This window comes from Hibiscus syriacus, unplaced genomic scaffold, assembly GCF_006381635.1.
Source record: "Hibiscus syriacus cultivar Baekdansim isolate YM2019G1 unplaced genomic scaffold, ASM638163v2 tig00110480_pilon, whole genome shotgun sequence".
NCBI classification, from domain to species: Eukaryota; Viridiplantae; Streptophyta; class Magnoliopsida; order Malvales; family Malvaceae; genus Hibiscus; species Hibiscus syriacus.
Genome location: NW_024062756.1, coordinates 51,172 through 73,233, shown reverse-complemented (window position 1 = coordinate 73,233; position 22,062 = coordinate 51,172). Strand labels below are relative to the sequence as shown.

General features: G+C 31.4%; 3 protein-coding genes and 1 pseudogene across 4 annotated transcripts; 3 read left to right on the top strand and 1 right to left on the bottom strand.

Moving 5' to 3' along the window:
* Positions 1-399: 399 nt before the first annotated feature.
* Positions 400-5,752, bottom strand: LOC120128435 (annotated as a pseudogene).
* A 1,541-nt stretch (positions 5,753-7,293) lies between these two features.
* LOC120128436 (nuclear transcription factor Y subunit C-3-like) lies at positions 7,294-9,524 on the top strand. The gene is made up of 2 exons (XM_039146108.1): positions 7,294-7,514; positions 8,562-9,524. The coding sequence occupies exon 2, from the start codon at positions 8,581-8,583 to the stop codon at positions 9,352-9,354; it is 774 nt and encodes a 257-aa protein (XP_039002039.1). The 5' UTR covers positions 7,294-7,514; positions 8,562-8,580; the 3' UTR covers positions 9,355-9,524.
* A 4,534-nt stretch (positions 9,525-14,058) lies between these two features.
* On the top strand, positions 14,059-16,795 carry LOC120128433 (protein trichome birefringence-like 10). 2 transcript variants are annotated; one of them, XM_039146106.1, is made up of 5 exons: positions 14,059-14,213; positions 14,250-14,815; positions 15,186-15,575; positions 15,811-15,969; positions 16,165-16,795. In XM_039146106.1, exons 2-5 carry the CDS (start codon positions 14,352-14,354, stop codon positions 16,538-16,540), a joined length of 1,389 nt encoding a protein of 462 aa, XP_039002037.1. In that variant the 5' UTR covers positions 14,059-14,213; positions 14,250-14,351; the 3' UTR covers positions 16,541-16,795. The 2 variants fall into 2 exon arrangements, with proteins under 2 accessions (XP_039002037.1, XP_039002038.1); XM_039146107.1 differs by having other exon boundaries at positions 14,061-14,213; positions 16,168-16,795.
* Positions 16,796-18,685: 1,890 nt separating this feature from the next.
* Positions 18,686-20,913, top strand: LOC120128437 (uncharacterized GPI-anchored protein At3g06035-like). Its single transcript, XM_039146109.1, has 2 exons — positions 18,686-18,821; positions 20,256-20,913. The coding sequence occupies exons 1-2, from the start codon at positions 18,740-18,742 to the stop codon at positions 20,768-20,770; spliced, it is 597 nt and encodes a 198-aa protein (XP_039002040.1). The 5' UTR covers positions 18,686-18,739; the 3' UTR covers positions 20,771-20,913.
* Positions 20,914-22,062: the final 1,149 nt, after the last annotated feature.

The window sequence follows — 22,062 nt, the reverse complement described above, 5'->3', positions numbered from 1 at the left end:
TTTAATATAATTTATAAATAATATTTATTTTGAAATATTCAATAATTTGACAATAAGATATTTTTCTAGATGTTAAACATTGAAATTGTTTGATTTATACTAAACATGCAAAAATTGAAACCTAATTTATCGAGAAAATGAAAACTTCATTATGGTATCAATTGATCAGTTACCATCTCGTAGAATCTATTGAATACATGTCATCCATCCATTAAAAATCCTTTAACATACAAATCATATATTCGTTCTTTGATTTTCGTTATCACCAAAAGACCTTAATCACTCACATTCCATCAGAATTGATATAAATTAAGTGGTTCATTAAATTATTACAATTCCCTTGTAATATTCTTGTTCAAGGTGGTCTGCAGAAAATACTTACATTACATACCTACACACATATATCTCAAATTTAGGACACAAACTGTTTTATTGCACTAGACTTATGCTGTACACAAGATGAAACTCGAAATCAAAGCTAGATTTAAGAACGGAATAAAAACCACCTAGAAACAAGTTACTCCCATTTATCATACCCTTACACTTGTGCCCATATCTTCAATCACTCACAGAGAAGTTATTAAAACACTGCTGGCTCTTCCACCTGAAATTATATTTACTCAAACAAAAACATCAATATAACGTTTGGGGGTTAAGATTTTAGATTTAGATTTTAAAATAATGTAAATTAAATAATATTTTAGATTTAGATTTAGATAATTCAAATATTATTGCCCAAAAGAATCAAGTTATGCTACAATACAATCACCAACAGAAGTCTATATTCAACTATACAAAAGAAATGATTGGTTAGACAATACCCCAAGAATTACAAAGAGTGAGGTTAATGCTATCTAGTCTATTGATATGTTTCCCTTTTAATTGTATTCCTACGCTTTCCTTAATGACTTTGAGAAGATCCTAGGATGTTCTGGAACTACCTCGAAACATTCTTCGATTTCTTTCCTCCCATAGAGTATATATATGAGCACACCAAGCAAGTTTTAATATTGTTGTGAGAAGCGATTTACCTTTCCAAGCGCTACATGCCCATGTTTCCATGTCTCCCCATGACGAAGTAGATATTCTCAACCCATTAAGGTTCATTATAGAATCCCATAAGGAAGCAGCCATTGAGCAGTGGAAGAACAAATAGTCCCTTGTTTCATTAGCATTAGTGCATAAAACACAATCCCCTTCAGTGGTGATGCCCATTCTTTGAAGTCGGTTTCTTGTAAGTAGACGATCCAAGTGAGCCATCCATGCTATTAAGCTATGCTTGGGGATGTGGAGTGGATACCAAATCAATCTCTGCCATTCAACTTTGTCACCCTTGATACGAACGTCCTCTCATGTCTCTAATATTTTTTTCACCGGTTGAAATAATGGGATATGCTTCGGCCCTTAATTTGAGTTGTAAATATTTCTCTCATCATTAATTTTTGAAATTGTAAATAATTTACTTATCCACATAAATACAAAAATATATTTATATAAATAGATGTGATTCTTAGTTAAATTTATGTAGTATCTATTGTGATAAGACCTTAGTTCTCTCAAGGATATCTATTTAAAAATTCTTAATTTTTTGACAATAAACTTTCATATCCTCGGTGTTCGAATCGGAAATCTCAAAGGATAATAACAAATCCCTTAACTGTTGAAATTGTTTGATATGTACTATAGTAGCATAGCTTGATGAAAAAGTATGGGGACTAATCTAAATTTTTTTAAAAAAACTAGAGGCTTAATTTAAAAATTGGAAGGTTGTAATTTAAATGTTTTGAAAAAAAAGGTTTAACTAAAGTTTAGGGACTAAATACTATTTAAAAAAAAAAAAAATTGGGCCAATGCCCCCCTCTAGTCTCTATAACCGTCTATCGCTATTGGAAGAATTGTCCCGTAATATGATTAAGCAGTTTCTAATTTGAATTAGCAGGTAAATGAGTATTATTCTGAAAAAACAAACTTATGTATCGTGAAATTGTCATTTAAGTACACATTTTAGTGATCTCTTTACTTTTTTATTCATAGGGTCTCTTTCTTCTACTGCTATCCCTAACAGGTAAAGAAGCTTTAAACCAGCTTTTCTTGTGATTGAATTCCAATTGGCATCACATCATATGTATCATGCTTTAGAGGTCTGGTATTTTGAACAGTATTTATAGATGTCTGGTATTTTGAACAGTATTTATAGATGTATGGTATTTTGAACAGTATTTATAGATGTCTGGTATTTTGAACAGTATTTATAGATGTCTGGTATTTTGAACAGTATTTATAGATGTCTGGTATTTTGAACAGTATTGATATTTCTGAATCTTTAGAGGTCATATTAATATATTCATATGTTCGATACGAATATATATCCGATACACATATGATCAGACTTTTCTAAGTTTTATTATATCCATATATAGTCAGGTTACCTTAAATTTAGCTCCCCACATCTCCTCCTCTTCAGCAGGAACAGCAGTGATCTTGTTCTTAGGATTCTCATAGCTCTTAAGTTCTCCAACTGCTGTTGAGAAGAAACAGCCTGTGGGAAAATGAATTCACTGCTTGTCAAATTCATTGTAAAAAAAAACCAATGTTTTAGCAAACTCACCTTGAGGGAAAGAAGCAAGAGATTTGCCACAGGCACCTTTAAGCAAATCAGCATTATCGGCAAAGGCCACGTATCCGTCGGCCGTGATTCCCCAGTAAAAAGGTACCTTACCAGCTTGATCCTGTCAAAATCATTCCATCAAATGTTTGAGTTTTCTTGAGTTACTAGTTCGGGTCATTTCGGGTCTCAAATCTTTTTAAATTTGGATCGTTTTTGGGTGGTGGGACTTACTGAAGCCACAAACAAGGTGGAGGTGGAAATGTCGAAAACAATGAAAGAGAAGCATCCGTCGAGATGGGCAACCATATGGTTGGGAGGGTAAGGTGCTCGGTCACGAAGAGCCTTGTAAGCTTCAATGACAGCATCACCTCATTTGCTGATTTTGCAAGCCCGTATTCCTGCTTCAAGCTCCCCAAGTTATCGAGTGCACCCTCAAACAAGCAGAAGATTTCATCTTTTACAGCGAATGATCTGCCACTAACCAACACGGCCAAAAAAAAAAAAGATTACCACCATGCAAGCTAGGCCATTTACTTCATAATATACACATGTGATAATCATCTAATCCACTTTTTCAAATAATAATAATTACCTATCCAAGTCCAACAACCAACGTTGAGAAAATTTTCTATTAATTGTTATAACAACCAAGACTATACCAGACCAGAAGGTCAATCAAAATCTATGGGTTATTTAATTCGAAAGAAGTAAATTTTTTATTATTAAACTTGATATTAAAATACTTTATTTGACTTATAATTCCATAAACTCAACCCGACTAAAAGAATTTCAAGGAAAGTTTAAGTTATAAAATAAGACTTAAATAACTCGATTTTTTTGTAATTATTGCACTGATTTTTAAGTTCGAGTCGAATCTCTAAACTCTACATGATATATATATAACACATGAAAAAATATGAAGAAATGTATATGTATATCATATATGGTTATAGAAAATTGTTTAATTTACAATCAATTAGTGCAAGGACATTATATATATTTACATTTACATTTGAACATAAATTCAAGTAACTTGACTCGACTTGACTTGAATTCCATAAACTCGATCCGACTAAAAAAATAAAATAAAATTTAAATTATAAAATAAGACTCGTTAATTAGATTAACTTAAAATTTTCTGACTAAATTTGACTAAAATAAATATTCATCCCTGATCCCAAACATCAACATGGGCCCCAATCCAAATGGGCAATCCTTATCCTTTATCTTTTCTTAAAGGATAAATTCAAAGCTCTCGCCCACACGCCACTTACATGCAAATAGGGAGATACCTTCTATTATTATTAGTGGGATATTTTCTCTCACCCCCATATACTAATCCTCTGGCCGTGGAGAAGGATACTAATCCAAACCTTATTCCCAGTGCAAATGAGGCTGTCTACTTTTCAATAGCACTAGGGGAGTGGACTACACTAACAAGTTACAATCAGATGCCTGGATGTTAGACACGTGTATGGTTAAACTGAATCTAGAGATTCCCATATTTGAAAGGAATGGGAACCTTTCCATCTGGATTCAATTAAAATCATGTTCAAATAGCCACACATGCACCAATCACCGGACCCCCCCACTTAAAAAGGATAAAAAGATAACAAGACTTTTACATGAGATGGGTTTATTATCTTGTTTGGTCCCCAAAGAACAAAAATCAAACGTGAATGTGCAATCACAGCCATGTTATCTCCACGCTTCCTAATTCCATTATAAGAATTTAAAACTTCTCAATTCTATTATAAGATATTTCTTAATTTGATCTATTCAATTTTAAAGATATAAGATTACTGAATCCTTATAGTAAAATATGTTGTTTTTAAAATCTTTTTCTAGATTACCTAATAACACTAATTCAATCAAATATTTTATAAATAAGATAAATATATATAAGAATAAAATTATATGATGTCATAAGAGGTAAAGTCAAGATGAAATTTTAAGGGAACAAATATAAATATAAATAAAATAATAATCAGAATTTAAATGATAAATTTTAAAATTAAAAATAAAAGGATTGGGATTTAGTTTAAAGAATCTAAAAAGTATTTAAATAAAAAAATCATAGATCAAAACACAATTCATCTGATTTTAAAATTAATACATTTAAAAACTAATTTATTCATAAATTTTAAAATATATTTTTACATTTTTATTAATGATATATTTAACATAACATGAAGAAGTTAATTTTTTTTTAAAAACCACTAAAAATTAAAAAATAATAAATTTATTAGTACATAAAGTAAATGTTTGAATTTATATAATATTATAGTTTTTTAAATTTTTAAATATAAATAAATAGTTAATCATTGAATATATAATAATATCAATTTAAAAATTATAAATAATTTAATTATTATATAAAAATAATAACAAAATTTTAAAAAATAACTCGTTACACTACATGCAGCTCATAAATCCATTAATCTGATTAAATTAATCACAGTGATTCACTCAGTTCCTTGGTAAAGATCGGACTGAGAAGCTTGAGATTAAGTGAAAACAAAAAGGCTACAAGCTTTTCAATAAGAACAATTTATTTTTCTTTTTAGTAATATATGCTTATAATTTTATCCAAATAGTTGAACAATTTTGATCAAATTAAGAAGACTATAAGCTAGACATGATGATGATGATCAAAGAAATTGAAGTTCAAAATTCGATTCGCTTTCCTCGTAAACTCGTTCGTAAGAAATTAAAACAATACAAATTCTTAACCATTTGATGATCAAATGATCCAGAGATCAAACAGCGAGAAGCCATATTTTCAGAAATCGAAACCTTAAATACTTCCATTTAACTTTAATATTGAAGAATATTTTACCTGGGCTGTAAAGCAGATTCGTTTTGGTGCGAGTAAGCGAACTGGACATGATCTCCGATCTGCATGGACACGGCGGAGGAGTTCGTCCCGAGGAACCGTTTCATAAGCGCGTCCGCTGATATCTTGGGCGACGGAGTCCGGCAACCGGCAGCCACCAGCTCTTCCGGTGGGGACACTATCGTGCTGCTAAACACTCCTAACATTTTTTTTCTCTCCAAACGAAAATTCTCCGAAGAAAAGGATCAGCAATATTTAATTGTATTTTTGGTCGGAACTAGAAGAATCTATAAAGAGCTTGAATATAGGAACGAAAAATAAAAAATGGAAAATTACATCAAACAGACCATCCAATTATTAATAAATATTACAAATCGATCACTACTTTTTAAAAGTTACAAACCAGACATAAATTTGATTAATTATTACAAATAAGTCATCCTATCATTAAATATGCAATGGAGGGTTTTTTTTCTATAAAAAAAATTGAGTGGCCTTCTAAGGGTCAAGTGCATCCGTCCATGCTAATTATTATATGATAAGTAAAATGGTTTGATTGCAACTATAGAGTTAACGTTCATCTCATTTTTAATGCTAAAATAATTTGTTTATAATAATTTAATTAAGTAATTAATTCAAAACTTTTTAAAAATTAATAACATATTTATAATGTTATTAATAAATAAGTTATATAAAATGCAATTTAGCCAAAGCAAAAATACTAAGGAGTTGGGACGCATTCCATATATATATATATATATATAATCAATAATAAAAGTGAATATTATTTTTTAAAAGTTATGATTTTATATAATTTTGTTTATAGGGTGTATAAGTTGACAATAATTAAAAAAAATTATGAAAAGATATTATCTTATAATTATTTAAACCTACTAAAAAGTTATTAATTTTTTAGAATCCATTTGATGATCTTAATAATAAAAAAATATATTATCTGAGTTCGTGTAGATACAATTGTAGGGTATGAACTTTATTAATAATTATTTCTTTTAATAAATATTATATTTGAATCCTCCTACGCTATTAAAAAATTACTACATTTCTTATCTTTTTATTTTTATTGTATTATTAGTTGGCCTAAATTGTTAATTACTTTCATTAAAGAGTTTATCTTTCTACGTTTTATAGTGTTATCGGTTGATTTACAAAATTCCAGATAAAACTAAAAGAAGGTAAATTTGAAAGAGAAAAAGAAGAAAATTAATTTGGCATCTGAATCGATATTTGAGTTCATTGAATAAGTATGAACAACTAAAAATAACTAAAACATTTACTTTTTAAAAAATAAAAATATGTGTCATAAATATATTAAATAATATCTCTTAATGAACATAACAATTGAATTTAAGTACGAACCAACTTATCTAAATAATTAAAGAAATCATTGTTATTCTTAGAGATCATATGTAGGGCTGAATCCATAAATTTATTAAGGCGGGGTTAAAATATTTTTTTATTTTTCATAAATACAATTTTTTTTAATTGTGGAGATCAGGTAAAATTTTCTTTCTTTATTTTTTAAATATATATATATATATATATATTAATATTAATATTAATTAATATTTAAAAAATTGATGGGGGCAAAGACTGAAGTTTCACCTATGATCATGGGTTCGTGTAGTTTGATGAGTGAAAATAGATAATTAAAATTAATAATAAAAAATAAAAAAATATTCATAAAAAAAATTAATCACAACTATCTATTTTCACTAATAAAATTATATAAATTCAAAGTTTATTAAATAAAATAAAAAAAATATTTCAATAAGAAATGATGTTATTTACCCATATATATATATAAAAGAAAGAAATGAAGGGCAAGAAAGTGAGAAAGAAACCTAAAGCCAAACTGAAAGTCAAACTAGGTTGTAAGTGGAGAGATTGTGAAAGTTGTGCTCACTTTTAATAATATAATAACAGAGTTTTTCACTTTCAGCTTCTCCACCAATCCACCAAATTATTTCCTCCCTTTTCCCCTTCGTCTAGGGTTCCAATTTCTGAAGAAAATCAACTGATCCAAAGCCAAACAACAAGCACCAGCACAAGGTATAATTTCCCCTCTTTTCATGTTTTTACTTTTGTAGCTCAGTTTATTCCTTCGATCATCGTTTAATTTGTCATTATTTTGATGATTTCTCTTAGCTATTTTCTTAAATATAGAATTCGAGGAAGCAATTTGACTTTGCTTCGTAATTGACGCGGTAAGATGACCTATGAAGCAAGATGTTGTATTAGGCGTGTTTATATTGTGGTATTTTATACGGTTCTCTATGCCTATATATGTATTTTTGTATGCTTACATATGGGAAATGAATTGTAATTTATGTGCTTGTTTTTGTTTTGGAGTTTTTATTCTTGAACGATTCAAATTGAATTTTATGTTATTTTAGAATTTTTGTATTGGTTTCATGCTTTGGATTATGAATTATGATGATTCCTTGGCTGTCATGTTTGTGGAATTTACAATCTAACAACAGTTATATAACTCTACCATCAATATTGCTTCATTTATTGTCAAATGTATTGAGCCATTTTGTCCGAGTTTAATCTGTTATCATAGCTATAACCAGCAAACGCTTAATTGAAGTTGGAAAAGTTTTCTGTAGTAATTATTGTTTGTTACAAAGGATAGCTTGATGCCACCTTGTAGAGGTGGCTATATGAACCAATTGAACTAAATCCTTTCTGAACAACTTGACGATTGGCGATGTAGGGAGTCCTTTTGCAAATCATTCATTAGCTAGGGTTTTTTACGGTCGAGTTTTTACTGGTTAAATACTGGAAATATCTTGATTGTCCACTTTTCTTACCATTTTTTTCCACTGTTGAGTATGATTTAGTTCAATAAAGAAAAATACATTTGGGTAATTTGATTTCCTAAAAGATGAAGGGCGATTCATATTCCCGTTTTCCTCGTTCTGGAAATCCATTTTTCTATACTTTTTTTTATTTCCTTTTAGGATATTAGTTTATGGTGATGCAGTTGTTGAAACAATCTTTTGCCATCATTGTTTCCAGGTTCTGGAAATCAATCTATTTATTTTCTGTTATAAATGCGTAATGGTTTATTAATTATTGCTTGGTACCTCCTAGTCAATCTAGACCAACCAATATGGATCAGCAAGGGCATGGGCAGACCTCTGCAACGGGCATAGTTGGTAGTTCAGCAGCGGTTCCGTATGGTATAACAAGTTATCAACCTAATCAAATGATGGGAACCTCGGCTCCCGGACCGGGTGGTTCAATCCAATACCCTACTCAGCCTGCAGGCAACTCTGCACCGTCAACTCAGCTGGCACAACACCAACTTGCTTATCAGCACATACACCAACAACAGCAGCTGCAATTGCAGCAACACCTCCAGCGCTTTTGGTCAAACCAGTATCAAGAAATCGAGCAGGCTACTGATTTTAGAAACCATAGCCTACCATTGGCCAGGATCAAGAAGATTATGAAGGCAGATGAGGATGTTAGGATGATATCCGCTGAAGCTCCGGTAGTATTTGCTAGGGCCTGTGAAATGTTCATTCTAGAGTTGACACTGAGGTCATGGAATCACACCGAGGAAAATAAGAGGAGGACCCTTCAGAAAAACGACATCGGAGCAGCAATTACAAGGACCGATATATTTGATTTTCTGGTCGATATCATCCCAAGAGAGGATATAAAAGAGGAGGTTCTTGCATCTGTTCCAAGAGTTGAAGGTCCAGTCGATGGTCTTCCTTACTATTACATGCCACCTCAACTTGCTCCCCAGGCTGGTGCTCCGGGTATGACTGTTGGTAAGCCACTGATGGACCATGCCTTCTATGGCCAAAACCCTCCCCCTTATGCTGGTCAGCCGGTATGGCCGCCACAACAGCAGCAACCACCTTCGGATTCGTAAATGTAAACGCAAGATCTACTTAAGAGCTTCAAGGACTGCAAGTGAATTGATCATCATACCCATAGTATTATTAGTATGTGATTGAATTCTACGACATATTAGTGCATTGCTATGCTATATTGCATTACAATTTAGTTACTCCCTATATATATTGTGTAATATTTCAAAGATGCTTGTTTTTAATGTAAAGAAGTTCTAACTTCTAAGTATAACACAATATTTATCTTTTGGTCTGCCAAAACATACTTATTTGATTTATTCACAATAAATGCCAAATCCGAATCCACCTAATGCTAACGACAATTCTAAAATGGGGTGCACAATTAATTCAGGACTATAGCTTTTTAGAACTGTGGCAGGGCAGCACCTTATGTACAGAAAACATGCGACAAATCCGCTCCCTGCGCATTCAATTAATCTCCAGGGTTGTTTGTAGATACGAAAGCAGGCTCATCATTAGTATCTCTAAAACAGAATATACAATGTTACAAATGGAACCAGATAGAAGATGAAGGCCATCAAACACTATGTATTTTTGGTGAATTCAATCCTTTTATAGTAATTTTATTATTTCTACTCCGGATTATCAAACATCCTCAAATTTGATCTATACTTTTTAAATATGTTCTGCATCAAATCTAAACTGTCATTTAACGCCCAAATGGCATCTATGCCAACGAAACGAAATGACATGATTGGAATAAATTTTTTAGAATTTGAGGATTTAATTAGAATATTTTGAAGTTAGAGGATCAATTTGAAATACAATCCATAGTTTAGGAAGACTGGTGCAATTAACTAAAAAATAGCCAATGTAATTACTAAAGGGACTAAAATCTAACAAATGCATACTACATACACTTTCTACAAATTTGACCCAATGTTAACCTATAAGAATAAAAATCAGGAACAGAGGCGGAGGAGAAGGGAGTGGGAGAAGAAGAAGAAAATGAAGGGAACTGCAAAGTCCAACGCGGTGAGATCAGCCGTAGTCGTAATCGGATCCTTAGCGTTCGGGTACTTGACCCTACAGCTCGGGTTCAAACCCTTTCTCGAAAAAGCTCAAGAAATTGAAGCTCTTCAACAACCTTCTCCAGAAAAGGAACCCCCAAATCAGCAGCATTCATAAAACCCAGGTTTTTTCTTCTTCTTCAGATTCTGAACAGATAAATTGGGCTTTTGTTGCAATTGATCACTGTTTGTTCATACTTGTTTAGAATGGTGATTGTTCAAGTTCTTTGTTCTGTACTTTACTGTGTTTCTATGAATTGATCGGGTTACAATTATGGTTTGAAAACCCTAGTTAAAAACCAGTCAATAATGGAGTTTTTCGAGCTTTGGAAGCAAGCTTTTGAATACAATGATTGGGTTAATTGCATTGGTCGTCTTGGAACTATGGTTTTGAATCTAAATCAGTTTTCAAACTTCAAAATGCTCTAATTGAGTCTTCAGATCATCATAATCATATCAATTAAGTCCTTCTCTTAGCATTTCATTAGCTTCAACATTAAATATATGTTCAAATCTAATACGTGGATTAAACTGTAAAGACGTGTATACTTTGTGCATTAACAGATGTGATATTTCGAGGGCTGCAAGTATGTCTACAATTCAATCCATATGTTGTTGGTCATTGCTCTATTCTTAAAAGAGTGTTTTATAGGATATTAGATATATAATGTCACCATTGTTTCTAAATTCTATCAATTTTTGTGAGATTAATATATTCTATCAGTTTTAAGGATGATAATTTGACTTGAATGTTACATTTTCCGACCTGACATGATAGGATTGTTTTCCTAAAAGAAATTGAGTTTGGATCTTTTTATATTTTATAAAGGCTGAGGTTGAGTTCGGCTTTAGGTGAAAAATCTTCTGGACTCAATCTAAGGTAATAGTATATTTTTCTTATATAAATTTAAAAATAATTGCTATAATACCCTTCTCTCTCTATATATATATATATATATTCAAATGTGTTTTTATTTTATGGAATAAAAATAAGAATTTTATATATATTTATATTTGTGTCGGATTGTGTCAAATGTATGTTATTACTCTCAAAATTTGAGTGGAGTGAAATATCTTTAAACTCAAACCGAGTTCAGGTAAAAGAACTAAAATTTTCAATTTGACTAAAAATCCGACCTGACTCTACCTATTACCATCCCTAATCGAGATCCCTTTGGAGAGCAAGGCGTGATATTCTCACCCTCCCTTTCGTCTTGGAATTATAGTTTTAAACTGATAGTTAAATAACATTTAAATTAACAATTAGGTTAACAAAAAATCGATTAATGTAATATTGATACTTTAATGACTAAGTTTAAATGTTTTAGAACTTAGAAATTAATTTATAATATCTACAATAATTTAAGAATATTGGATGCAATTAACCTTAAAATGAATTTTTTTATAAAGTACACAAATGGTCTTCTGGTTATTGGGTACTCTGTTTTGTTGAGTACTTTAATTGTTAAAAGTTACAAAATAATTTCTCAACTATTCATATGTTTCAAACTTGTCATTTTTTGTTAAAAAATTAACGTCCATTTGAGTTGGAATTTAATTTGTTGGTTGAAATATGATAAAATCAGTTTTTAATGATGTCTACTGACACCATCTTTGTTTTTAAGCTCAGCCTTGACTCAATGACATAATGTAAACGAGAATATTTTTCTAAAATACAACTCAAACGGTTCTGAGATCAGATGTTATCATATCTCAATTAACAAGTTTACGTCTAGTTTAGACGATCACAATTTTTTTAACGAAAAATGATGAATTTAGAATATATGAATAGTCAAGTGATTATTTTGTAATTTTAATAAATGAAGAACTTAATAAAAAACATTCCATAATCGGAAGATTATTTTGTAACATTTAATAGATAGAGATTCAATAAAATAGTTTTATATAGTCGGAACCATTTATATACTTTACCATTTTTTATTTTCTTTTTAACTCTTGAAATGCTTTGATAGCCTTTTTTAAGTAGAAAAGTGAAAAGAAGTGCTGCCATGACCGTCCGTTGCGTATGTAATCTACAGTTTGATGATAAATGTGGGCATGCCATCCTTCTCTTGCCCAGACCTTTGTTTCTTTCTTTTGTCTGGAACATGAATCCGGTTGCCAATGATTTTCGTCAGTTTGATTTTGTGAAGGCAAAGCATAAATTGTGGAGTCTGCTCCATCTTTTGGTGATACATTGCCCATACGCCATCTCTTTGTTTCGTAGATGGACAACGATTTTATCCATTATCAATGTATCTAATGATTTTTTAAAAAATAAAATTCAATAGTTTTATTAAAAAATGAAATATCTATAATTATAATTAAGGTTTATAAATATAATATTAAAGTAATGCATAATTAAGATTTTTCTTATATTCATTTACATAAAAAAAAAACTAATTATTTAAGATCACTCAATGACCACACCAAAAAAAAGTTAAAGAATTAATCCAAAAACTTAAATAAAAGCTAAATATGAATATATGTGATTATATCGATAAAAATCACAAAAGAGATCAAATTATTGAAAGATCACTAATAAAAATTAAAAATGATAGTGAGAAAGATATACCAAATGACTAAACGATAAAAAAATTAAAATAATGACCGAAAACCTACTAAATGATAGAGGAACACATATGGTAAAGATATAGAAAATATGTCACAAAGTCGAGTTACTAAAAATTAAAAAAAAATAAGATATGATATAAGAGAACAAAAACAACATTAAAAAAATTAAGATATGATATAAGAGAACAAAAACAAAATATTAATGACAACGACCAATACTAAAATCAGTGTTGCTGCCTATTAATCAAGAATAAAAAAAGAAATGGACGACTTTAAAGTTTTTTTCTAAGAACTTTGCTAATTAACTAATTTATGATATTTTTTAAATTGACTTTAATATATTTACATAATTAATTTGAATGTGATTTGCAATAATAAATTTTGATTGTAGTTTGTTTGGTAAAGTATTACTTGCACTTATAAATGTACTTAGGGATAGTTATGAGTTAAATAGGGTTAGATTTTCGGACGAATTGAATTTGATATAAGTGTTATAATCTTTATTTATAATCTGATTTAATTTTTAAGGGTAAATACTGGTACACACAATTCTTATTTTATATAGTAAAATGATGATCTAATTTAAAAATATATAAAGAGAATAATATTTTTGTAATTATTTTAAAATTATAAAAAAATATACTATTATTTCATATCAAAGATTTTTCTTTGTAAATTTTAACTCATCCGACTTTATTTTTAAAAAAATTATATCCTAATTCTTTTTAAAAAAAATCTTATAAAATCGAATAGATTCAATAATCAATACTCGTCATATTCAAATCAAATATTTTTCCTCGATTGTACTTATAAATTTAAAAAATTAAAATACAAATAAAAAAGTGCATGACACCAAAAGGCATCAAATTATATTAGAAGGATTAAATCCAAAAGGTTCAAATTATATAAATTAAAAAGGATCAAATTATAGTTGTAATTAATTCTATCCTATCCGTTACCTCCCCCTCTCCCCCACTAATTTACTTCAAAAAAGAAACTGCAACTCAAAACCTTGGCCACCCCATGTTTTTCATCCCATAAATCCTCTCTTCTTGTTTCTAAACTCCCTAAATTTCCTGTGATTTCTCTTCTTGTTTTTGAGTCTTGAACTCGAAATTAATCCATTTTACCAGTAGTTTATATAATATTTTTAATTCTTTAACTCCACCATGAACGCTCCCTTGCTTCCTTGACACCTTTTCCTCTGTTTTGTGTTACCCGTTTTTCTCTCTCTCTTCCTCTTTCTTGTTGCCCATCATTTATAACTTTAAACAAAACTGCCCCACCAAGCAAAGGAAAAGCACAGAAACATGGTTCACCACCGTTATTTTGCTTGAAAAGCACACCTTTAGCCCCCTTTTTTCTCTTAAGTTTTTGAAAATAAACACAACCCGGATTTCAGTTCCCTCTTAATGATCCAAATGTGTAAAGTTCCGGTTCAACAAGACCATGAAACCATGCCAAGTTTCGATCTTTGCACAAGGTTCAAACATTTCAAACTCTTCGAATCATCTGTGGGTGTTCTAGGCTTCTTCCTCGTTGCCGTTTGTGTGATTTGTTGCTTCTTCTACTTGGATTATAGAGCTGTGGCTAAAGGGTATATGGTTCCTAATCAGGGTGAAAGATTCATGTGGCTTAAACTAGATGAGTCTTCTTCTTCATCGATAAGTGAGATTAAAATAGATGATTTCTTGAGCACTGAAGGTGAAGGGTGTGACGTGTTCGATGGTGATTGGGTCTGGGATGAAAGGTACCCTCTTTATGAATCCGAAGATTGCAGCTTTCTTGATGAAGGGTTTAGGTGTACTGAAAATGGACGGCCAGATTTGTTCTACACCAAGTGGAGATGGCAGCCTAAGCATTGTAACCTCCCCAGGTTCCTATTTTCCTCTTTGAATTTGATATTTGTTTGTATTACTGTTGTTGGTTTAGTTACTAGTCATAGACCTTACATGCGTAGTATTAAATAATAGATGTGATTACGGTATTAGGATGATTTTGAAAATCGTTATAATGTGGCAAATTACGAGACCTTCCATCGATTTAGTACCATCCCTATATGTCCAATGAAAATGACTGCCTTTTTTGTTAAGGTTTTTGTCTTGTTACTTTCTTGCCAATTTCATCAATTGTTCATTTCGGTTCTTTTTCAAGCTCCTAGTTAACCGAGTGACTGAATTGTCTGTCACATTCAACTTATCTTCCATCAATACTCGATTTATGTGTTGTTTGCATTGATCAAACAGATTTGATGGGAAGGTGATGTTGGAGAAGTTGCGGAACAAGCGCTTGGTGTTCATCGGTGATTCGATCGGAAGAAACCAATGGGAATCACTCCTCTGCATGCTTGCTTCCGCTGTCGATAATAAAGATTCGATATACGAAGTGAATGGCAATCCGATCACGAAGCATAAAGGGTTCTTGGTGTTCAAGTTCAAGGATTATAATTGCACCGTGGAGTACTACCGATCCCCTTTCCTCGTCTTACAGAGCAGGCCGCCTCCCGGGTCTCCACAATACATCAAGACAACCCTCAAGTTGGATCAAATGGATTGGAATTCTATTAGGTGGAAAGATGCGGATTTCTTGGTCTTCAACACCGCTCATTGGTGGAACCATGAGAAGACCATTAGAATGTAAGCTATATTGTTATATAATGGAGATAAGTTGCTGTAGTACTTGCAAGTATGAACTCTGCTTCTATCATAGTAGGGCTATTACGGCCGTAGTCGCAGCTAACATAGAAGGAGGGAACAGTTCGAAACAAGAGTCGGTGCTTGTAATAATCATATACATTCATGTTTGCTTGATGTAATAGATGAAAGGAACTGCCATAATCTGATCTTAAACATTTTTATTTGTGTGCGTCAGGGGATGTTTCTTTCAAGAAAGGAAGAAAATCGAAACCGAGATGACCGTAGAACATGCATATCGGAGGTCTTTAGAGACTGTGATGCGGTGGATACGTAATGAGGTGAACACAAGTAAGACCAAGGTCTACTTCCGCACATTCGCTCCCGTGCATTTCAGGTTCGTTTTAGTTTTACTAATTTGTACGCTTGCTTGTTTCGACCTCTGCATATCCGTATTTTGACATCCTTGTTTTGAACAATCGAACATTTGAGGTTGAAAATCGACCGTAAAGTTTGCGGCATGATTTTGCTTTCCCATTTGGTCTCTGTTCATCATGAACACTCATATGCAAAACTGAAATGGTGACTTTTGCAGAGGAGATTGGAAAACCGGGGGAAGCTGCCACCTAGAGACGCTGCCAGAGCTGGGAACGCCGTCAGTTCCAACAGAAACTTGGGAATTTCTCGAAACCGTGAAGGACGTGTTATCAGTTCACTCGAATTCATCTAATGGAATAAAACTCGACATATTAAACGTCACTCAAATGACAGCACCGAGGAAAGATGGTCATGCATCGCTATATTACTTAGGTCCCAAGGAAAGTCCCGCTCCGATTCATCGGCAGGACTGCAGTCATTGGTGCCTTCCCGGAGTACCCGACTCGTGGAACGAGCTATTCTATGCAGTGTTCCTCAAGCATTCTATTAATAGCACATTCGACTCATCGACATACGAAGCAAAGTTGTGATCCATTGTTGAAGATTCTAATTTATACACCACCTATACGGAACATAGAGCAAGTTAACAGTGTTTTTTGGCATAAGATCTCAAGTTGGTCTATCATTTTGCAGTGTTAGATTATGAAGGAAAACCCCCTTTTTCAGATGGTTGATATTGATTGAAGAACCCTAATTTTGGGAACCAAGTTGTAGGACAAATTATACCTTTGGTTGGGTATCCTTGGGGGATAAATATGTAATTATCATTCTTTTAAGATAGTTTCTTGTGTATAATTACACTGAATTGAAGTCCATGTATCAAATTGCACATTAGATCAAAGTTTGTGTGTAGATTTGATATTTATTCCTAATATAATTATACAATCTTTAAAAGTTATTTCTAACGCACTATTATGACTTAGTATGAGGTTTATTAGAGAATTAAAGTTGCTTAAATGGTAATTAAGTTTGGTCGTAAGGTAAGATCAGAGGATTGGTTTGGGTACTAAAGTATATGATTAGGTTAAGATTATTTTCGGTAGGTTTTGAGATGTGATATATACGAGTAAGTATTTAATTGAGTTGAGTTGAGTTAAAAAATTTTGAATTAGTTTTTATATTATGATTTAAATTTTATAATTTTATTTCAAAATTTTCAAGTCAAATTTATAAAATTTGAGTTGAATTGTTGGGGCTTCTCTTCAAAATTGTTTGTAATTATTTATAATAGTATGATACATGTTGATTGTAATTTAAATGATCTTCTCTAATCGTATAAATTATATTATTTAATAAATCAAATATTATTTAAAAATATAAAATATATTTATAATATTATCTTTAGGGATGGAAAAAATCTGAATCAGACGGGGAAAATCGAAAACTAAATTAAATAGGGACGGGAAAAGCCGTTTATGCTAAACGGGGACGGGTTTGGTAATCTCCGCCCCGATTACCCGATTACCCGGCCCAATAAATATTAAAAATAATTATTATATATATATATATATATATATAATATTAATAAATTTAATTTAAATTAATATATATATATATATATACCTGGCCCGATACCCGTTTAAATAACCGTTTATGCTAAACGGGAATACCCGTTTTCCCGCAATTTTCTCCGATTACCCGATGGGGATCCCCGTTTAAATCTCCGCTATTTTTTAAGCGGGGACGAGTACGGGTTTTTTAAATAGGGACGAATACGGGGACCAATGCCCGGCCCGAATCCGGCCTGTTGCCATCCCTAATTATTTTTAAAAAAAAAGTTTTTAAAAATAAAATATTTACAAGTATATCGATAAAGTGATTTGTTTATTATCATCGTAAATAGAGTGATGTTTTTGTATTTTTTAAAATTTAATAGTTCATTTATAATTTTAATAATAATTAACGACATATGACGAAAATTATTCAAAAAAAAATAGTACTACTTAACCAAACCACGTGACACATAACTGTTAATTAAATTTTAAAATATAAATAAAATTAAAATATTATTTGATATAATTAATTAATATTTAGTATAATGAGATGATATTTTAAGTCTTTAAATAAAATTAAAGATTTGAATTTTAAACTAAAACAAATGAAAAAATTGAATTAAAAATTTATTCATCTAATGAATATATAATTAGTATCTATCAAATTGGATCTTAATAATTTAATAAAAGGTAAATTATATGTTTAGTATTTCAATTATTATTTTTGTTTCATTTTAATCATTCAACTATTTTTTGTTTTAAAAGCATATCAATGTTAGGTTTTGATTTTATTGTAGTTACCTATTGTTAAAAAAATAATGATGATGCTGATGTGTCACCATAAGATAATGCTACATCATCATTGAAAAATTTAAAAATGCCACGTTAATAATTATGTTATTTTTTTTTACGACAGATGATGAAAATGAAACTAAAATATAATGTTATACATGATTTTGAAATAGAAAATAGTTAAATGATAAACATGAAACAAAAATGATAGTTGAAATACTAAAAGTGTAGTTTACCCTTTAATAAAACATAAAATTAAAGTACTGCATGTGCTCTTTCAAGGTAAGATAAATAAATAAATATTAAATTTTGTTTAGTACCAAAAGAAAAAATTGAATGGGCGCGGTTTGAAAAACCCTGTTGTGATCTGTGTCGGTCCCTCTTGGTCTCCCCCTCTCCTTTCAGACAAAACTCCCCATCTCAATATCTCATCAGAATCGAGCAATGGCATCTTCAAAGATTTCATTTTTATTCCCATTGTTCCTTTCCATTCTCTTCATCAGTTCCCCTTTCTTCTGTGAAGCTGGTAAACATTTCTTTTTAATTTCCTGATCTGGGTTTTTGCTTTGTTGCTCAAGCACTGTTTTTTTTCTCTTTTTATCATTGACCTTGTTGATTTCTCTGAAATTTGTGTTATCTTTCCTTGTTAAGTGATTTTTCAGTTGTTAATCCATATTCATGAACCCAATTTAGAACTCATTTGGATGCATCTTGTAGAATTATATGTATGTATGTATGTATGTGTTTTTGTGTGTGTGTGTGTTATTTGTCTAATTATAAATCTAAATGTGTTTCAAGTGATGTTCTGTTATAGCATTTTGGTTTTTCTTTTCTGAATATCATGGATGGTTGCAGTTCATCCTGCTTGTCATCATTCCTTGTTTCTTGTTCTTTGATTGGATTAAAACGTAAAACTAGATGACAACTTGATCTAACTGATATCGAATAGATCCGGTGTTAATGCTAGTTGGAAATGTATATTAGTCTGGCAACTCATGGAAGTTCACAATTAGGGTTATCTTAGTCACTTGAAGAAAATCGAGGTAATAGGTTCCACTCTCGACTTTCGAAACTTTGTTCGAAGGCCATGCCAATGATCCAGAAAACAGCCCATACTAAGAAAATTTTAGGTAGAACACTGTTTTGGTTTCTTCTGTTGATGAGAAAATCGAGCATAACTAATTAGAACAACCGTGGGTAGTTATAGACAACATCGTAATAGCTTTTCCATTTTGTTTCTAACCAAAGTAGCAATGTGTAGTCATGGATGGATAGATTGTACCGCATGATAATTTGCGCGCGTGTGTGTTCAAATATATTGCTTGAGATCACCAATTGGAATTAGGCTCGCATGAGCTAACATGAGGGTTCATTTAGGCCCTAATTGATCAAACTTGTTATCATTTTGACATATTTGGTACGTGAGAGTCTTTAGAAGGTCGACTGTGCTATTGTTTTTCTCTCGATTCTTGTAAAAGTACACTGTGCTGCTCTGTGTTACTCGAACTCAGATGTGAGTGTCCGATAAGAGAATGTATCGGATACTTTAAGAAAAATGAAGAGTTCCAAGCTGCATTAGTGCTGCCACATCCCCAGAATCTGGTTTTGAGATTTTCAGTCCTACACTTTCCTCTTGGAACTAGAAGCTTTTGTGCTGCTATCTGACTGCAGAAAACAGTACTGGTTCCTGTATTCTGAAATGTCATTCATGACATTAGTGTATGTCAAGTTGAATGACTTGTATTGAATAAGAAATGTTGTTCTCCGATACGGTAAGATTACTGATGAGGTTTGTCTAGTTAAGCAAGAATCTGGAACAATCTGGCCTTGTTATGGATTAACTGGTTCGACTTTGAGTTGCAATGTCTGTCTTTTGTTTAGTTTTTCAGAAATTTGATCTTACTTTGTTAGCAACTCCAATACGTATCTAATCACCGGATTTCTTGTTGACAATCAACAGATAAGGAGGATGATCTTCTTAAAAGCATCAATGCTTATCGTGCTTCATTAAACTTGATGACCCTAACGAAAAACGAGAACGCTGATTGCCTTGCTGATGAACTAGCCGATGAATTCAAGAACCAACCTTGCACAAACTCCACTGGTGCCAACACAGTTCCAGGCACCGAACCACAGTTTCCCAACTATGCAAACCTTTTAGCCAAATGCCATTTGAACGTCTCAGTCACAAGGGATGGAGCAGTAATGCCTGCTTGCGTCCCGAATCTAGTTCCAAGCGTTGTGCTCACTAACTTTACGCAGTCTCAATACTCCGACAATCTCAACGAAACCAAGTATACAGGAATCGGGATCGGTTCAGACGGAGACTGGATCGTCGTTGTTCTGACAACCAGCACAGCTGAAGGAAACTATGCTACCGCTACTTCTACCACCAGTGCGGCTAGTCTGGTTTCCAAGATGAGTGTAAGTTATCACATGCTATTCCTCGTCGTGACTGCTTCATACTTTTTATGAGCAGCATCGACTTTTTGTTATTGATTTACAGAGGGTTACAAATAAGTACAGTTTCTTTGGTGTTTATTATGTGATGGCATTCATATTTCCATTTTAGGAAGGACTACACAATGATCATATCACTTTTTTTCTGATGTTGTATTGTTCTAATAAGCTTGAAAACGGTTTACCCCTTTCTATCTCTATTGTAGCAGAGACAAGAGTATTATAAATGATGGTTAAAATCAGCAATGTTGTCCCTCTATCATTATAGGGGATAGGGGATCGATCCTTTTCTGCAAGAGATCGATCCCAGATTCATCATTGGCTTATGATCGATCCCTAAATGTTAATTTAGCTACCGCTAACTTGATCGATGTAGAGGATTAATGATGGACCGATTTTAAGAGCGGTTGCATCCTTGACAATTTTAAATTCTCGAATAGTTTAGATTTTTTTTGTATTTTTTTTATTGATACTCTAACTTCGCATCTTTATAATTTTATAATCTTGTATCTCCTAAATTTATAAAATAACTTTTTAAAAATTCATAATGGACATAAAATTTTATGTTGGTCCTAGAGACTTACAAATCCTGTCAAACTTGTTTTAAATATATCCAAATTATTTTATTTAAATTCAAGAAATTTAATATAATAAATTCATTTTAAAACATATTTTTTGTGTTTAGATATTTTTTTTTAAATTATTTTAAATTTAAATTATTATTTTCTTAAATTTTTTGTCACATACTCACATGCATTTTACATATTCTATTAATGAATAAATATATATATTTATGAGAAATTATTAACTACCATATGTGATAGCTATCAACAAAATATTTATTTCAAAGTACAAAAAGTAGGTTAATGTATTTCACCACTTTTTGAAATTTAGTTCTTATTGGAAGCATTGAATCCTTATACCATTTCGATTAAAGTCCAACCATTAATAATGTTAATTTTTTCCCGTCAAATAGTATAAAATAATGTTTTTATTTTTAGTATAACCATCGATATCCCATCTATTGATCGACTAATCTAGATCAGATACTGTAAAGGCTATGGTAACCCTCCCAACTCAATTTACTTCATTCGCAAAACATCATGATTCGAACCCTTGATCTTACTTAAGGGAACTGGTTGTTGGTAAAATAATATTTTTATTAATAAAATACAATTTAGTTTTTAGTTAATATAAACATTTTAAAACAATTTCACTGCTATAAAATAACATTTAATTCATTATATAATAAAATATCATATTAGGGGTTAATTGGATCAAACATCCATAAATTATGACTCATATTT